This window comes from Sceloporus undulatus, chromosome 10 (genome assembly GCF_019175285.1).
Source record: "Sceloporus undulatus isolate JIND9_A2432 ecotype Alabama chromosome 10, SceUnd_v1.1, whole genome shotgun sequence".
Classification (NCBI taxonomy): domain Eukaryota; kingdom Metazoa; phylum Chordata; class Lepidosauria; order Squamata; family Phrynosomatidae; genus Sceloporus; species Sceloporus undulatus.
The window spans coordinates 1,287,161-1,304,428 of NC_056531.1; the positions used below are offsets into that span (position 1 = coordinate 1,287,161).

The 17,268-nt window shown below is 45.4% G+C and overlaps 2 protein-coding genes across 3 annotated transcripts in view; one reads left to right on the forward strand and one right to left on the reverse strand.

The window, feature by feature from the left end:
• The window catches only part of GCN1 (GCN1 activator of EIF2AK4), a 32,425-nt gene extending 18,874 nt beyond the window's left edge, over window positions 1-13,551 (forward strand). Inside the window, exons 33-58 of the mRNA XM_042441475.1 lie at window positions 9-203; window positions 409-655; window positions 1,246-1,367; window positions 1,977-2,091; window positions 2,644-2,823; window positions 3,037-3,257; window positions 3,525-3,593; window positions 3,693-3,831; window positions 4,154-4,350; window positions 5,611-5,753; window positions 5,883-6,000; window positions 6,298-6,513; window positions 7,096-7,260; window positions 7,417-7,578; window positions 7,868-7,960; window positions 8,079-8,222; window positions 8,382-8,651; window positions 8,996-9,109; window positions 9,266-9,496; window positions 10,112-10,305; window positions 10,715-10,829; window positions 10,976-11,072; window positions 11,269-11,417; window positions 11,703-11,810; window positions 12,323-12,541; window positions 12,878-13,551. Coding sequence (XP_042297409.1) covers window positions 9-203; window positions 409-655; window positions 1,246-1,367; window positions 1,977-2,091; window positions 2,644-2,823; window positions 3,037-3,257; window positions 3,525-3,593; window positions 3,693-3,831; window positions 4,154-4,350; window positions 5,611-5,753; window positions 5,883-6,000; window positions 6,298-6,513; window positions 7,096-7,260; window positions 7,417-7,578; window positions 7,868-7,960; window positions 8,079-8,222; window positions 8,382-8,651; window positions 8,996-9,109; window positions 9,266-9,496; window positions 10,112-10,305; window positions 10,715-10,829; window positions 10,976-11,072; window positions 11,269-11,417; window positions 11,703-11,810; window positions 12,323-12,541; window positions 12,878-13,003 — 4,149 coding nt within the window. The 3' untranslated portion in view covers window positions 13,004-13,551. The remainder of the gene's footprint in view (window positions 1-8; window positions 204-408; window positions 656-1,245; window positions 1,368-1,976; window positions 2,092-2,643; window positions 2,824-3,036; window positions 3,258-3,524; window positions 3,594-3,692; window positions 3,832-4,153; window positions 4,351-5,610; window positions 5,754-5,882; window positions 6,001-6,297; window positions 6,514-7,095; window positions 7,261-7,416; window positions 7,579-7,867; window positions 7,961-8,078; window positions 8,223-8,381; window positions 8,652-8,995; window positions 9,110-9,265; window positions 9,497-10,111; window positions 10,306-10,714; window positions 10,830-10,975; window positions 11,073-11,268; window positions 11,418-11,702; window positions 11,811-12,322; window positions 12,542-12,877) is intronic.
• Window positions 13,552-14,021: 470 nt separating this feature from the next.
• The window catches only part of CCDC60 (coiled-coil domain containing 60), a 33,294-nt gene continuing 30,047 nt past the window's right edge, over window positions 14,022-17,268 (reverse strand). For both annotated transcript variants that reach the window (XM_042441493.1, XM_042441494.1), the window contains exons 13-16: window positions 16,805-16,915; window positions 16,248-16,379; window positions 15,379-15,568; window positions 14,022-14,613 (exon numbers count right to left, since the gene is read on the reverse strand). In XM_042441493.1, the coding sequence (XP_042297427.1) occupies window positions 14,506-14,613; window positions 15,379-15,568; window positions 16,248-16,379; window positions 16,805-16,915 (541 nt within the window). In that variant the 3' untranslated portion in view covers window positions 14,022-14,505. The remainder of the gene's footprint in view (window positions 14,614-15,378; window positions 15,569-16,247; window positions 16,380-16,804; window positions 16,916-17,268) is intronic.

Below are 17,268 nucleotides of genomic sequence, written 5' to 3' on the forward strand. Positions count from 1 at the left end.
CTTTTCAGGACAGTGTCAATTCTCTCCTGCCAGTGTTTGAGGAGTTCCTCAAGAATGCACCCAACGATGCCAGCTACGATGCCGTCAGGCAGAGCGTTGTCATTCTGATGGGTTCTCTGGCCAAACATTTGGACAAGAATGATCCAAAAGTGAAGCCAATTGTGGCCAAACTGATAGCAGCGCTTTCCACTCCATCTCAGCAGGTAACCTTCCAAATGATAGTGTCTGGCTTGACTGAGTTATTTTAAATTAAATCAAAGAAATCTCTCTTTAAAAAACTCACTAAACTGGGGTGTCTGCTTTGTAAAGTATGCTTTATAAGGTCATAGGGGTGAAAATGCGCTTTGTGTTTCAGATATTTAGGGAAGTCTTGGTCAGTGGTCAATTTCTAGTAGTCGTTTCCCTTAGGTCCAGGAATCTGTAGCCAGCTGTTTACCTCCTCTGGTACCTGCAATAAAGGAAGATGCAGGAGGAATGATCCAGAAGCTGTTACAGCTGCTGCTAGAGTCGGACAAATACGCTGAGCGGAAAGGAGCTGCCTATGGGCTTGCTGGCCTGGTGAAAGGCTTGGGCATTCTCTCGCTCAAGCAGCAGGAAATGATGGCGAAGCTGACTGATGCCATCCAAGACAAGAAGAACTTCCGGAGGCGAGAAGGTAAATCGATTGCTGCTTTCCCCATCTTAACTTCTTGAAGATGCTCGTCTTTGACCTGGATGGCCCACACTTGTAGTCCTGACCAAGGGGTCCCAGTGAAGCAAGACTAGCATTTCCTTCATCCCAGTGAATGTGAGCATTTTGAGTGGCTTCCAGCAGATGGGCATAAACGTCTTGCTCTATAGAGATGGAGTTGTTTCAGAGTAACCCCTCGCATCTCGGCTGTGGGCCTGCTAGACAAGAACAACAACACATCAAGCACAGCTTTGTCAGAAATTGCTGTTACTCCACAGATTCAGGAGTGTGATTTCTTGTAGAGAAATTTCAGGAGGACTCATGTTGGTTTCAGAGGAGAATGATATCACTGTATTCTGGTTAAGTCTCTTGAGAATCAACATGGGCAGTGCAGAAAGATTCACTTGGGCTTTGTCCTTTTCCCTTGAGTTGGTTTTTATGTGTTTCAGAGAATGGGAGGCTGGTAGAAACAGAGTCTTAGTTGTCTATGCACCCCCTGCATAAAATGAATCACCAAGTAGCCACTTGATCAAATCCCATTCTGCTATGATTTACTTGTCTGCATCTCATTTTAGGGGCATTATTTGCATTTGAGATGCTCTGCACCATGCTTGGGAAGCTTTTTGAGCCATACGTGGTTCATGTCTTACCCCACTTACTGCTCTGTTTCGGAGATGGGAATCAGTACGTCCGAGAGGTAAGAGGCATGGATATTCACAAGAATGCCAAATAATCTTGGTTTACTGTTTACACAAGCAAGTGTACTGGTGTATGCTACCTGCTCACTCCTATTAAGTTTCTCCCACCAGAGGGGAATGGCTTTGCTAACGGGAACGGGAACTCACCAGGAGACAGAAACTATCTACATTGGGGCACTTGGGTTGCTGCAATCAGAGCATGAATTCAGGGCTCAAAGTTGGCTTATGGTTTGGGGCTAATTTGGTCATCAGTGGATTTTCAGAGCACAATCACAGTGCAATGCAAGATGCAAAATCAAACTCAAGAGGGCCAGAAGCAGAGCTGGAGGGGACAAAATTGAGCTAGCAGGGTAAATGGCACTCACCAGGAACCTAGGGGAAAAGGAAGAAGAGAAAATAGGATGGTACTTGTAGAGAAACAATGGGCCCTTTCTTTTTCTATTACTTGCTTTGTTTTCCTCGCATGTGCACACGTAGATGCATGCTATGGTGCATGTTTGGTGTGCGACTGCTCCTCACTAAGTTGTGCTTCCCAACCTAGCTGAATTTGGCTATTAGGTCTCAAAATTGGTCTTAGTAAAATTGTGGCTGTTTTTGCTTTCCTTGAGGCTGCAGACGACTGTGCCAAGGCAGTGATGAGTAACTTGAGTGCCCACGGTGTCAAACTGGTGCTGCCGTCATTGTTGGCTGCACTGGAAGAAGAGTCTTGGAGAACCAAAGCTGGTAAGGAGCAGGGTTGGGCAGTGTCTGTATGCCACAGGGCCAATTGGAACTTCTCCGTCTGCTCCATGCAGTCAGCAATTCCTCTGAAATTTTATAATAGAGATGTAATAACAGACCAAAAACAAGGCAGGAAAGAAATAAAATCTACAATAGCAAAAGCAAAATACGTCATTGTCAGTTTAGTGCCACACACTTATCAATGTAAAAGGGGGAAAAAAAGAATTATTACCATTAATATTATAGGGTGCAAATAACAGGTGATGGGGATTGCATGTAGTACATTTACATCCTCGAGTCTTTTTGGCCCTGGGGTCAGCAAAGATATATTTCCAGAAATTTAAGTGCTGTTTTGACAGATGACACATGGAAAGTTCTTCATTTACCAGTGAAATAAAGGGAATCCTATGTGCCTTTACCTGGAAGTCAGACCTGTTTGAACTTTGTGGCAGCAAATACCATTTGAACTTACTTTTGAGCAGGCATACCTTGTGAACAGACTTCATTTACCTTTCTGTGTCTTCTGCTAATGTTTTGCTCTTTTGCCTCTGCCAGGGTCAGTGGAATTGCTAGGAGCCATGGCCTATTGCGCGCCAAAGCAGCTCTCTTCCTGCTTGCCAAATATTGTGCCAAAGCTGACTGAAGTGCTCACGGACTCCCATGTGAAGGTCCAGAAGGCTGGGCAGCAGGCACTTCGGCAGATTGGGTCGGTTATCAGGAACCCTGAGATCTTGGGTAAGAATCTCTGTTAGGTATTGTTCAATGTACAAAGGAAGCCTAATGGTAGGGCCAGCCTCACTGGAAATGGAGCACTGTCTTGGGCCAGCTGGTTGTGACATTATTGTGGTAGCATCTTTCACAGAGATCTGTGACTGACCTTAACTGAACTAGGTCTCCTCATATGTCTTGTCCGTTTCTGCTTGTTCTTCCCCTCACCCCAAAAACCAGCAATTGCACCAGTTCTGTTGGACGCCTTGACGGATCCATCCCGAAAGACCCAGAAGTGCCTGCAAACTTTGCTGGACACCAAATTTGTCCACTTCATTGATGCACCTTCCCTGGCCCTCATCATGCCTATTGTCCAAAGGGCTTTCCAGGACCGTTCCACGGACACCAGAAAAATGGCTGCTCAGATAATTGGAAATATGTATTCTCTGACAGACCAGAAGGTAGGCTGCCAAGGAGAGGTCTTTGGCTGTGGATGGTCAGCAGTAGAGAGGTGGCTAGGCAGATCCAGTTGAATGCTCTGGAATGGAATTTACTTGGCAGGAAGAGCTGTAGGTCCAGCTATGTTTGCAAAGTAACTAGATGCTACTGAAAGAGTTCAGATGTGCCCTTAGTGCTGGGACACCCTCAAAGTCCAGCTCTACAAATTGCAAATATTACTTTGTGTCCCTCTCTTACAACTTACTTATTACCAATCCTGTCTCTTTTAGGATCTGGCTCCTTACCTGCCCAGTGTGACCCCTGGATTGAAGACCTCTTTACTAGACCCTGTGCCTGAGGTAAGCCTTCCTTCAGTTTCTTCCCAGGCTGCTCCTCTCTCTCTCTTTTTCTCTCTTTTTTGGAAACCTCTGATCCTGTGATCCTTCTCTGAATCCCAGGTGCGCACAGTGTCTGCCAAGGCCCTGGGAGCCATGGTGAAAGGGATGGGTGAGTCTTGCTTTGAAGACTTGCTGCCTTGGCTGATGGAAACCTTGACGTATGAGCAGAGTTCAGTGGATCGATCGGGAGCTGCGCAAGGCAAGAATGACAGATTTTGTATAGCAATAATGGCCTTGTTTTTCTGGGTGGGAGGATGGGCTCGGTACAGTGCTGGCTTCCGAGGCAAGAGAAATGGGTGCAGATTCTTCTCCGCTCATGAGGATGCTGGATGGTCAGCCTCATTGGAATATCTGCTGCAATAGATTTGAAAGCCCAATTCTTTAAACAGTATTCAGAGAGCAAACTAAGTACCTTTTGCATAATGCATTCTATAATTTTAACCTTTTACACATTTTTTCTGCTATAGCAAATCATGGAGAATAGCATATTAATAAGTCCATGTGGTGGTTGTGTTTTTCAGGTCTGGCTGAAGTCATGGCTGGTTTGGGGGTAGAAAAACTGGAAAAACTTATGCCGGAAATTGTGGCTACTGCAAGCAAAGTAGATATTGCCCCCCATGTTCGAGATGGTTATATTATGATGTTCAACTACCTGCCCATTACCTTTGGCGAGAAGTTTACACCTTATGTCGGCCCTATCATACCATGTATCCTTAAGGTATGTCATTTTTGGCACATGTGTGATCCTTCCAATGGGAATGAATGTTTATGTTCAGCCACAGACAGAGAGAAACGAAGATTGCTGAGTGTTGTGCTTACTCTCTGACATGTAGATTCTGTGTGATCATTTCTTTCTTGGAATTTCTGTTGTATATCTAAAAATACTTAAAATGTTGTATAGTGCATTTCTGAACATTCAGACTGTTGTGAAGGCAAAGGCTTTCATGACCGGCATTCATAGTTTTTTGTGGGTTTTTCGGGCTATGCGGCCACGTTCTAGAAGAGTTTCTTCCTGACGTTTCACCAGCATCTGTGGCTGGCATCTTCAGAGAATGCTGGCATGGAAGAGAGTCTCCTATGCCAGCATTCTCTGAAGATGCCAGCCACAGATGCTGTCGAAACGTCAGGAAGAAACTCTTCTAGAACATGGCCACATAGCCCGAAAAACCCACAAAAAACTATTCAGACTTAACTCTCTTGCAGCGCTGGCAGCATGATCATCCTTGTGCTATTAATAGGAAGATAAGCTAAATTATACCACATCCAGGTGTTATGCACCTGGCCTCGCATTGTTTACTCAGATTAGTAGTGGCTTTCTGGGATTTCAAACAAAACCAGAGCTTTGCCATTATGTGTAGTGGTCCAGTTGTTGGACTGGGACTTGGGAAATCTGGATTCTGCTCCTCATTGAACCATGAAATTCATTGGGTGACTTTGGATTAGCCATTCTGTCTCAGCCTGACCTACCTCAGATGGCTGTTGGAGAATAAAGTAGGGAGGAAGGGAACCTTGTATGCTGCCTAATGCTGACTAGAGGAAAGCAGAAGATTGTAGAACTAATAATAAAATTTCCAATTGCCTGATGCCCACCTAGTGGTTTTCACCCTTTGGTCCACTCAATGTTTTGGACTTCAGCTCCCAGAAGGCCCAGCCAGCATGGCTAATGGTATTATCTGGTATCTGAGAATTGCAGTCCCAAAACATCTGGAGGGCTAATAGTTGTGGAGAACTATAGGGATTGAATCTGGGATTTTTTGCATGCAACGCCTGGGCTCTGCCGCTGAGCTGTACCCCTTCTTTAGGAGCTTGAGGTTTAGTGTTGGAGAGAGCAACTTTCCTAAGACCACTTAGTGACTTTGGGCAGCGGAGTGGTTCAAAACAGACAGGGACTTCCAGTTCACCATGTCATCCTCTCTTGGCGACAAGAAAGTTGTGGTTGAGTGAAGCCACTTCGTAATGATGGTTTTTATGCTCTTAGGCACTAGCGGATGAGAATGAGTTTGTGCGGGACACAGCCCTTCGTGCGGGACAGAGGATTATAAGTATGTATGCAGAGACCGCCATTGCGCTCTTCCTGCCTCAGCTGGAACAAGGCCTCTTTGATGACCTTTGGCGAATCAGGTAAGCCCCGTCATTCCATGTACATGGCTTGACCAGGACCGCTTTAGCCCAACATGCGATGACAACAAGAAGAAGACATACCCTGTGCCTATCCACTAGATCACACATACTGCCTTCTCTTTTCTACAGGTACAGCTCTGTTCAGCTTCTTGGAGACCTTCTCTTCCATATTTCTGGTGTCACAGGAAAAATGACAACCGAAACTGCCTCCGAGGATGACAACTTTGGAACAGCCCAGTCCAACAAAGTGAGAGTGCTTGTCTTCTCTCTGCGGTTTTAAGTGGTGGGAGGTGCTAAATTAGATAAGTTCCTGGAAACTGACGATTGACTCTTCTGTCTCTTAAATGTAATATATTTTAAAACCTAGCCACAGGGATCAAGAACCCTGTCCTGTGGGAAGTGCAGCTCCTTCCTATTCTTTGCCCTGTTGGGAAAACCGAATTGAGTACAGATAACTAGTTTAGAGCTCTCCAGTGAATATTTTATGCGATTTGGTGAAAATTGCGATTCTTACTTTTGTGGTGATTTCCTGTTTAATTTCTAGGCAATCATTAGTGCACTTGGAGTGGAGCGGAGGAACAGAGTGTTGGCCGGGCTGTACATGGGCCGCTCAGATAACCAGCTGGCTGTCCGTCAGGCGTCCTTGCACGTTTGGAAGATTGTTGTTTCAAACACACCTCGCACGCTCCGTGAGATTTTGCCAACTCTCTTTGGCCTCCTGTTGGGATTCTTAGCCAGCACTTGTGCAGACAAGAGAACAGTTAAGTGTTTGGGCCAGCCAGTCCATTTCTGCTACTTCTGGTACTGGAGTTCTTTGCTGCGTGGTTCTGCAATAATATGTGCGCAAACCATACCTCCAGGTGGTTGTCTCCAGTACTATTTGCATAAGAACTCCTCCTTCTGCCTACCTTCTTCTGCCTGCCTTTCTATTACCTTCGGTGAAAAATGTGTGCTTTATCTTAGCCTCTCATAGGCATGCCCAGTTCTTTGTCTTTCCAAATTGGGAACAGGAGGAGAGATTCTATGGAGCAGGAGTAAAAACATGGGGTTCTATTAATGTTTTATTCTATAGCTTGATGTACTGTACAGTAACATTGGATATTTGGTACTCAAGTATAATCCTCACTTCTGGCTTCCTGTCCTAAATTGAATATTAAATTGTTAGGTCTTAGGGGCAGGATTATCTTACCTAGCTGTTACTTGTAAAGCACTGTGAATGCCAGCTGTGTGCTGTAAGTAACAGTGAGGATGGCCAGATGTTGTTCCGATGTATTATTTCTTTTAAAGCATCCCAGCTGGCTCAGTTTCAGGTTGACTCACCTACTACACTTTTTGGTGGCAGATTGCAGCACGTACATTGGGCGACCTTGTCCGAAAGCTGGGCGAGAAGATTCTCCCAGAAATCATCCCCATTTTGGAAGAAGGCTTGAGGTCCGAAAAGAGTGACAAGAGGCAAGGGGTCTGCATTGGCCTGAGTGAAATAATGAAGTCTACCAGCCGGGATGCAGTAAGTTCTTACCCCTAGCAGCAGGGAGGATGATGGTGGGGCCCCATAATAGCTGTGTCAAACTCTAGTGTAGAATTAGGCCTTGGCCTTGGATGACATTATGCTCCAAATCACTGGGGAGAGGCATCCTGCTGTGATCTCGCTCTGTCCTTTCAGGTGCTGTGTTTCTCTGAGTCCCTAGTTCCAACCATGAGGAAGGCACTGTGCGACCCTCTGGAAGAAGTCAGAGAAGCAGCAGCCAAAACCTTTGAACAGCTACACTCGACAATTGGGTACCAAGCTCTTGAAGACATCTTGCCATACTTACTGAAGCAGCTGGTAAGTGTGTCTGAAGTGTGAGTGTATCAGATGTTGCCCCACCTCACTGTTGACTCTTAACTTCTCTTGTTGGAAATAGTACACTTGGCTTAGATCAGAACTGGAGAACCTGTGGCCCTCAAGATGTATGATGGACTACAGTTCCCATCTTCTGTGACTATTTTCCTTGCTAGCAGGGGTTGGTGGGTGTTGGCTTCCCTCACTTGGGTACTAATATGTAGAGGAAACCTGTCCATGTGAGAACTGTGCTTCACACTCCAGTTTCTGCTTGTTCCTTCTCTCCCTCTAGGAGTGCGAAGCGACCTCAGAGTTTGCTCTGGATGGCCTGAAGCAGGTTATGGCTGTGAAGAGCCGGGTGGTATTGCCTTACTTGGTGCCAAAGGTACACTTAATAAAAGCTTTCCTTAAACCTTTGAAAACTGGAAGCCTATCTCCTTGGTAGCAGGGACTGGTCTTATTGTCTTTCAAAAGAATACAGTCTCTTTCTTTATTTCCTTTAGCTTATATCCCCTCCGGTAAACACTCGGGTCCTGGCTTTTCTCTCATCTGTGGCTGGCGATGCTCTCACCCGGCACCTTGCTGTTATCTTACCTGCCATGATGTCAGCACTAAAGGAGAAGCTTGGGACAGGCGATGAACAGCAGGTGAGATGCTTTAGACATGCACATGGTGCCTGGAATAGAAATTTTGAAACTAAAGGCTTTCGGACAAGGCTCTTAGGCGTGTCAGGATTGCAAAGGCTATCTTGTCAAAGTTAATGTGATGACCAAAAACAATTGGGAAATCTTTGCTGAATTTTTTAGGAGATGTCAAACTGCCAAGTTGTCATCCTGTCGGTAGAAGATGAGGCGGGACAGAGGATTATCATTGAAGATCTCCTGGATGCAACTCGTAGCCCTGAGGTGGGGCTGCGTCAGGCTGCGGCCGTCATTCTCAACATCTACTGTTCCAAGACCAAAGCAGACTACACGCCCCACCTGCGCAACCTGGTCTCAGGCTTGATCCGGCTCTTTAATGACTCCAACACTGTGGTCTTGAATGAAAGTTGGGATGCTCTCAATGCCATCACTAAGGTAGGGTTTGGAGGTGGTTGAACTATCAATAAAGTTGTAAGCAGTGAAAAACAAACCATCAAAAAAGAACATGAGGAATACCAGCTTAACACCAAGCTTGTGCAGATTCTGCCAATTCCTTTCTCATCTCCCGTTCTAGGTAGAGAGTTCAGGTACAGTTTCTTCCTTTTGGAATTGGCTGCCAGCCACATTTTTGCCAGAAAGGAATTTCCACTTGAAGATAAAACAATGTTAAAAGAACTAGTAGTTTAGAAAAAGGTAGCTACTGTCCTGATAAAAAGGTAAAGCTTTTTTGAAGTTGGTACCTGGGTATTCATTTTCTGGATTTCTGATTGCCTTTGCAGAAATTGGATGCTGCCAACCAGCTGGCTCTTATTGAGGATCTCCACAGGGATATTCGTATGGTGGGGAATGACGCTGATGGAGAGCATGTCCCTGGATTTTGCATTCCCAAGAAGGTAAGAGCGGAGGGCAGGTAAGGCATTTGGAGCATTCACCACATATACCACACAGAGACCAAGGATTACCCATCAACGGGTTAAAAAAGAACATTGTGGCAAGTCCTGCTTCCCTCATCCCTCCTGATCCATCTGTTTGGACTGTTTTTCCAACAGGGTGTGACATCCATCCTTCCTGTGCTTCGGGAAGGAGTCCTGACAGGCAGCTCAGAACAGAAGGAAGAAGCAGCCAAGGCTTTGGGGTTGGTGATCAAACTGGCCTCTGCAGATGCCCTGAAGCCTTCTGTTGTGAGCATCACAGGGCCCCTCATCCGCATCTTGGGAGACAGGTTCAGCTGGAATGTCAAGGTGGCTTTGCTTGAAACGTTAAGCCTTTTGCTGGCCAAGGTAAGGGGGCAAAACCTCTCAGGGTACAGACTGTATGTACTTCAAATAATTTTATAAATCAAGTTGTATCTTCAGGTTCTGTGTAGAATGATACGAAACACCCAGTGAAGTCAGTGTACAATAGTGGTATAATCTATAACAGTGAAATGTGTAGTAGACTGAACTACACTGGGAAGCATTGCAGAAATAGGTATGTTCTTAGCATGCATCTAAAAATAAGAATTCTAAATTGAAGCATGTCTAATACGGGATCGAAGAGTGAGTCTGCCACATTGTGGTGTCATGACACAAAAGCCCTGCTTTGAACAACTAATAAAATTGGGTGATTTGGGCTGTCAGTGCCTATGCACACTACACATACACACTGAAAAATGGAGTAACTCATTTTCTGTTTTGTTTTGCTGATTGATGTTTCTTCTCTTGCTCCGTCAAATGGCCACAAGGACTAGAATTTGACCCTTAAACCCCATATTGCTGGTTTTCTACGACCCAGTGTTTAAAAGCTCTTTGGGGCCTTAGTTTTCTTCTGCGTTATTTTGATGCATGGCATTTACTTTGAATCAGAATTGGAAGGTGCTTTCTTGGCTTTACTGAGCTCTTTCTCCACATTTGCAGGTGGGCATTGCCTTGAAGCCATTCTTGCCTCAACTGCAAACCACCTTCACAAAAGCACTGCAAGATCCTAACCGGGTGGTTCGCCTGAAAGCAGCTGATGCCCTGGGGAAGCTGATCACTATCCATGCCAAGGTGGATCCACTCTTTACCGAATTACTGAATGGCATTCGAACTAGCGAAGACTCTGGCGTCAGGCAAGTGGGGCATTGGGAGGGGTGGAGGCTGCTCCTGCTTCCTTCAGGACTTTTGGAAAGCTTCAAAGCTCTGGAATATTTAGATGAGATTTTCTCCTTAGATAATGGTGGTTACCTACCGGTTAGACAGCATGTTGGCCAAGCCTTTTTGTTGGTTTGTGGAAAATTCAGATGGCTTCTCTGCAGTGCTACCTCCCTGTCCACATTCCCATGATCACAACACATTATGAAGTGGCCCTTTGTGAAGTGGAGAATGGAGCTTGTGCAGAAGGAGTGCCAGATAGGTTGTGCTCAGCAGTCAGATCCATCTTTCTACTACTTTCAGCAAGTGCACTGCAGCTTGCTTGCTTATTCTGCTGTGGAGAAGATGCTAGTTCCTGACTTGTTTATATTTATTGGTGCTTTTCAGGGATACCATGCTGCAAGCCCTACGATTTGTAACCCAAGGTGCTGGTGCCAAAGTGGATGCTGCAGTGAGGAAGAATATCACCACTGTGCTCTTAGGCATGTTGGGACATGATGAGGTAGGTACTGCTTGGCAGAAAGCGGCCTATGCTTTATTTATTGAAATGGTCCAGAGCTCAGAGGAGAAACCATGTTTGGTGAGAGAGATGAACCTGTTGCTTGTCTTTATTTGAAGAGTTTCCTCTTCTCCACACCCCTTTTTCAGGATGCCACCCGCATGGCCTCAGCTGGCTGCCTGGCAGAGCTGTGTGCATTTCTGACTGAAGAAGAACTTGGCAGTGTCCTCCAGAATCATCTGCTAGGTAAGTTTTGGCAAGAGAATAAAGGTAACATTTTCTTATTTGTGACCGTGATGATGGTTCGGGTAGTCCATGTATCCACAATAACAGCAGTCTTGTCAAATTGACAACAATCATGTGGGGGGCTTAGGCCAGGTAGTAGAGAATCACCTTCAGGTCTGGTGCTACACTCAATAACTCTCTTCCTTTTTTTTGGCAGCGGATGTCTCTGGCGTTGACTGGATGGTGCGGCACGGACGCAGCCTGGCACTTTCTGTGGCTGTCAATGTGGCCCCAAGCAGAGTGTGTGCGCCCAAATTCTCCAACAGTGTCCATGAGATGATTTTTAGCAATACCCTTGCTGACCGGGTAAGCACCAACGTCTGGAGCAGTTTGGGAATATTTCTTAATGGCTTTTTGTTATGCTTGAAATCAGGAAGAGTCTGGATTGAACTGAATGGTACAATCAGCAGAATTATGTGCTTCTGCTTCTTTGAACTCAGCCATTGCTGAATCTAAAGAAACCTCCTGAGTGTAAAAAAAATCAGTGTTATCAGAACAACAACCTTTTCTGAATGTTTAATACATCTCAGTGTTTGTTGTGGTGTTGGAACTATCGTGATGGTAATTCTGCTGGTTATTTTTGTGTTACAGATCCCAATTGCTATTAGTGGCATCAGAGGGATGGGCTTCCTTATGAAGCACCACATAGAGTCTAACAAGGGGAACTTGCCTCCCAAACTCTCCAACCTCTTCATTAAGGTGAGTCCCCAAGATGTGCCCAGTGAAACAGCTGCATTTTGACAAGAAGCCCAGTATAACTTGCATGTGTGACTTTGGAGTCATGCTCATTTGGTAGCTGCTTCTTGGTTGGACGCTGCAGCATTGCAAGCAGCCTGTCTCCCTCTCTGTCCATCAGAAAGCAAGATTCTATTAAACAGATATCTTGTGTCCTCAAGCCAATCTTTCTGCTTTCTTTCCACTGAACAGTGTTGTGGAGTTCAATGCCAAATAAAAATCATAATAGTACTGTATTGGATATTTTACAAATGAAAATCCATATCTCAAGACCCATATGGGCAAGGTCTCCCTTCTGTTCATTTTCTAAAGAAGTGCCTGTGCCACATTTTGGGTTGATGGGTTCTTGTTTGGCCCCTTGAAGCATTAAGCAAGTAAATGGTTGAGGAGGTGACAGAAGGTGACCCACAGCTGGTACACCCCAAATACTCCCTAGGGCATTGTCAGGACTAAGGTTTGTCTTTTGTTTCCTGCAGTGTCTTCAGAACCCATCGAGCGACATCAAACTAGTTGCAGAGAAGATGATCTGGTGGGCAAATAAAAGACCTCTCCCTCCCTTGGATCCCCAGACAGCGAAGCCCATCCTCAAGGCGCTCCTGGACAATACGAAAGATAAGAATACCAGTGTGAGGGCCTACAGTGACCAGGCCATTGTGAACCTCTTGAAGATGAGAGAGGGAGAAGAACTCCTCCAGGTATTGGCTCCTCTGCAAGGAAGCCCATTTTCCTCTCACTTCCTCATGCTTTCTGCTGTGCTCCTGTTTCTGAGTTGAGCATGTGATAATAGGCATAGCAGAATCTGCAGGGATGTTTGTGTCCTCATGCTAGGGACGGTCTAAGGAAGATACAAGTAGTGTATTTTATTTGTTGAAATCCCTGAAAAAATATCCCAAACTCTCCCCTGCCCACCATTCCCAACAACGGTGAAGTGATGAATTGGGGAGCGAACATTTGCTCAGCCTCTAGATTTCATACTGGGGGGCGACCTTCCCCATTCCTACCTCGATCATGATTCCCCCCTTTCTTTGCAGTCCATCTCCAAGATCCTAGACGCTGCCAGTTTGGAACTGCTGAACGAGAGCTGCCGCCGCTCTCTCCGAAAGCTGGCTGGCCAAGCCGACTCTTTCGAACAGATTGACGACACCATCCTGACGTGAGTTTGGAGGTGCGGATGGAAAGCCTGCCCTTGGACCCATCGGCGTTAGAACTCAGAACCAATGGAAATGTTTTCATTTTTGAAAATGCTAATTCTGATGGGAGCGAATTTGGAAAAAAAAAGAAAAGAAAAGGGCTTCCAAGTATTTTAATAAAGAAATATACCAGAATAGCCTTAATTAGAGTTCTGCTAGTTTAACGGAAAAGAAAAGAACACGTTCCTCCCCTTCCCCATTTTTGCAGTACCAAGTACAAGGTAAGGCATTCTCTCAGTTGGTAATAAGTAATTGGTAGTTGGTTCTGTGGTGGTTCTCCCCCTCTGTGTTAAAAAGAGCTGTTTCCACTCAACGTGTAAGTGGGAATTAGAATCCTGTGAAAGTCAAGCAGTTTGGTTTAATGTGCTGCTGATTTGCTGTTTGTTGTAGCTCCGAAGGCTGCAAATTCTCTAAATCAAACTATTTAAAGAGCCTTAGAAATGAGAGGCAAAAGGGGGGGGGGGGATGAAAAGCACGCTGTTTGAATGGCAGTTGAATAAAAAGCTTTGAACGTCGCTCTGGTACTAGAGCATTATTATACCCCTCCAACACACTTTGCTGTGCCAGAGGTTGACAGAGATTGGCTGCAGCTCTCTAAGCCCTTGCTTGTAGCATTCAGTGATGTGACTCCAAGCCCTTGGAAGTGAAACTATTTGCAGCATATGCCTTAGGAAGATTGTTCTTTTGCTGTCTGTGGAGTGGAGAGATACTGAGGCTTGCTCGCATCTGGTCACATGAGCCCCCTTCCCTTGCATTTGATCTACCATCAGCCCTAGTTTCAAAGCTCACTTGGTAGGTCATATTTGGCCAGGTTGGCTGGGGATGACTGGAGCTGCAATCCAACACAACTGAAGAGCACCAAGGTGTGTTACGTTTCTCAGTAAAATCTTCCATAACATGCTAGTGAGAGAGGGAGAAAGTGGGTAGCAACAGGTTTCCATATGAAGTATTTTTCTGTTTAAAAAAATCTCCCAAGAACACAATGTTCAAGTTGCAGTTTTTACTAAACCAAAACGCTTACACAGTTTAAAACCAGAAATGAATATAACATGCAAATGCAGGAAATGGCCAGAAACCTAAGACTGACTCTTTCCCCGGCTGGTGCTGATCACTTTCAAGGATCTACCAGGCCGCTTAACTGGGTGCTTGCACTATCCCCACCCTTTCACAACACACACATTAAATTGAACATCTAAAACACAAAACAGGACTGGAACATTAAAATGACTTGGGCTGTTCAATTCTCTTGTTCTGACTTTGCATCTGTGATGCAATGTTGGAAGAACATTGGAGAATGAGCATTGGGGGGGCCCTCTGAGGTAGTGCTTGGGCATTGCCCTTCAAGTCTTGCCCGCCTCATTCAGGGCTAACCGTTCCTTTCTGAGGATGCGCCCTCAGTGTCTGCTCCAGCTCTTGGCCGAGAGCATAGCAGGTCTTCCTTGGTCTCTGGAGTTGGACCTTGTGGCTGTTTAGCACAGCGGTGGGGCACTGTGTGCTCTTTTTGGGATTGTAACTCGAGAGTGCAACCACCTTCTGTAATGTTCCTCCGGCATCTCCACAATATATTCACGCAGAAACTGAAAGAGAGAGGACACAGCACATGCAGATTGTGTTTGTGTAGCACAGCAACTATTTTATGAGGCAGAGCTAACCTTGTAGGGATCTGAACGTTGGTATTTGAGAGGGGTAGGCAGGCCGTGGGTATTTTCACTACAACCCTGAGATCCCCCGACCTGATCATGGTGCAAGAGGCAGACACTTGGAATGACTGTAAAAATTGTGAGATGAATGGATTTGAGTACCAGAATTGAAACAGAGCTCACTATCCATCCATACGGAAACCCAGTGCTTGTTATCCCAAACTTGCTTTGCCAACTGTATGATTTTGGAGATGGGAAATCTTCCTGTTATTGATAAATCTACTGGGCATCAGAAATCCCTGCTGATCTACTTTAAATTACCCTGAGATCTATGAACAGATTCAGATCAAAAATTCAAAGATGTAGCCATGTTAGTCTATAGAATCAGTATATAAAGAGATCTTGTAGCACTTTTGAGACTAACTGAAATAAGTTGGCAGCACGAGCTTTTATAGACTTAAATCTACTTCCTCAGATACATTTAGTGATGCATTCAGATCAAACAAGAGAGAAGATAGCCAAGTGGATTTAGGACACCTTTCTATTTGTAATACGAACATCGCATAGGACCTACCTCAGAGGGCTGCATGCTGGATGCCAGCATGCCAATGAGTTTATTTTCAATAAATGGACTCAGGAGATGGCATTAGTACGCAAGGGTTTAAAGAGGAAAGCGGCCAAGAACTTCTTTACATCTCTCACCTCCACAGCAGCACAGACATCTGGAGAGCAAATTTCCCAAATTCGAAGCTCTCCTAACACCTTCAGAAAGGTGAGGGGTCGGATGCGCAGGTCTGGATTCCTAGCAAACCGTTCCAGCTTCCTCAGGACTTTCTGGGTAGCATACTCTCTCCTGACGTCATCTGGGATCTTGGCCAGCAAAGTGGAAAACCTTGGAAGCATAGCAAGAATGGAAGGGTTGGAAATTGGGAGGTGTCCTTGCAGCCTATGAACATGGTTGAGAGTAGCGGTGCAGGTCCAAGATGGTTCCTTTGCGCTTTGCAGTCGCATGGTGCAAAGCTGAGACTGCACACGGGAATTGACTGCAAAGCAAAGGGATCTGCTTCCTGCAAAATGAAGTGCCCACGATGTGTTTGCAAAAATGGGTCTCTTCTATTTACATCAAAATTGGGCAAACGGCCAAAAGCCTGTGATAAAATCAGACTGCCCCTCGTGCAAATTTGTGTGGTGCCCAGCATGCCCTCGCAAAGTTAAACACAGCTGCCCCAGGCAAAGCTGATGACTTTGACTCACAGACCCTGCATAAATCTACATAATTTTAATATGATTCTATTCCAGATTTGCTCGGAACGGAGAAGCAAAACAACCACTACAAATTTAGGGCCCGTTCAATGTTGGCAGAGTGAAAAGTTCTCCTAGGTGTAGTTAACACAGTGGCAATGCCAAGGACACAATGGTGGGACTGTAAAATGATAAAATTAAATGCATACAGGTTTCCATTGGCCCCTTCAGTCGATAGCCATCATCTCCATCCCTGTCTCCCATTGTCCTATCTTCTCCTTGGAGCTTTGTGGCCCAGGTTTAGCTAACACTTTTACCCCTTTCCTTACCAGTTCTCTGTCTCTGCGTCTTGTTCTGGTTGCTTCCTCACGGTTGCCTGTCTCATTCTCTCGAGATCTTTTTGAAACTTGGTGACACGGCTCAGGCACAGGAATTTGTGGGTGCTCTTTTCCTCTCGCCTCCTGTCAATTTCAGTTGCAAGGTTTCCCCAAAAGAAAACAAAACCCTTTTAAGTCTTTGTGCAAACGTTTAAGGAGGTACACGTTTTCTAACATCCAGCTGGCTACACACGCAACGTAGCTCAGTTCTTTTCCTGCGACCCGGTGCCCTCCCATAGGTATGGTATGTGGGACCTAAAGGTGGCACACAGTTTGAGTGCAAACAAGACACAGCTTAAAAAATGGACAGCACCAAAGTGGGAGACCAATGAAACACATTAATGGCATTAATTTGAAAGAGTGTTATAAAAGGCACTTAAAATGACAACACAAATAAAAATGCAACACTCCCCAATCAAAAAACTTCTGCGACTGAGAAGCAGAGAAGGTGCTTTTAATGACCAGATGTGCTCTGGCTCAAAAAGAAGGCAGTGACAAGCCTTACGCACTTCTCCAAGATGTCCAACTGGTCGTGCAGCCTGAAGGCCGATTCCTGAGCCACATCGCAAAAGTGTTCCTTCATCTCGTTGCACAATTCCTCCTTCCTCCGAATGAAGGAGCTAGAGGAGGAGACACAGCAGAAGCAACACAGAGGCAGGAGTTCAGCATCTAGGAAGAGGATGGGCAGAGCTAGCTGCCTTGAGTGAGGTATGCACACCTATGCCACTTTTCAAACAGTGGCAATAGGTATGCATACCTTCTGGCAATAACTATGGAGAGAACTGGACTAGGACCCAAGAGCAAAAGGACTTGGGCATTCCAGCTATTCTTCACAATACCACTAGAGAGCGATATATCCTATCTAGCCACAAGACTCGAATTTTAGAATCCTAGAATCATAGAGTTGGAAGACTAACAGCCCAATCTAGCCCAGTCTGCCTCTTTTAAGATCTCACGAAAGCAGATGATGATG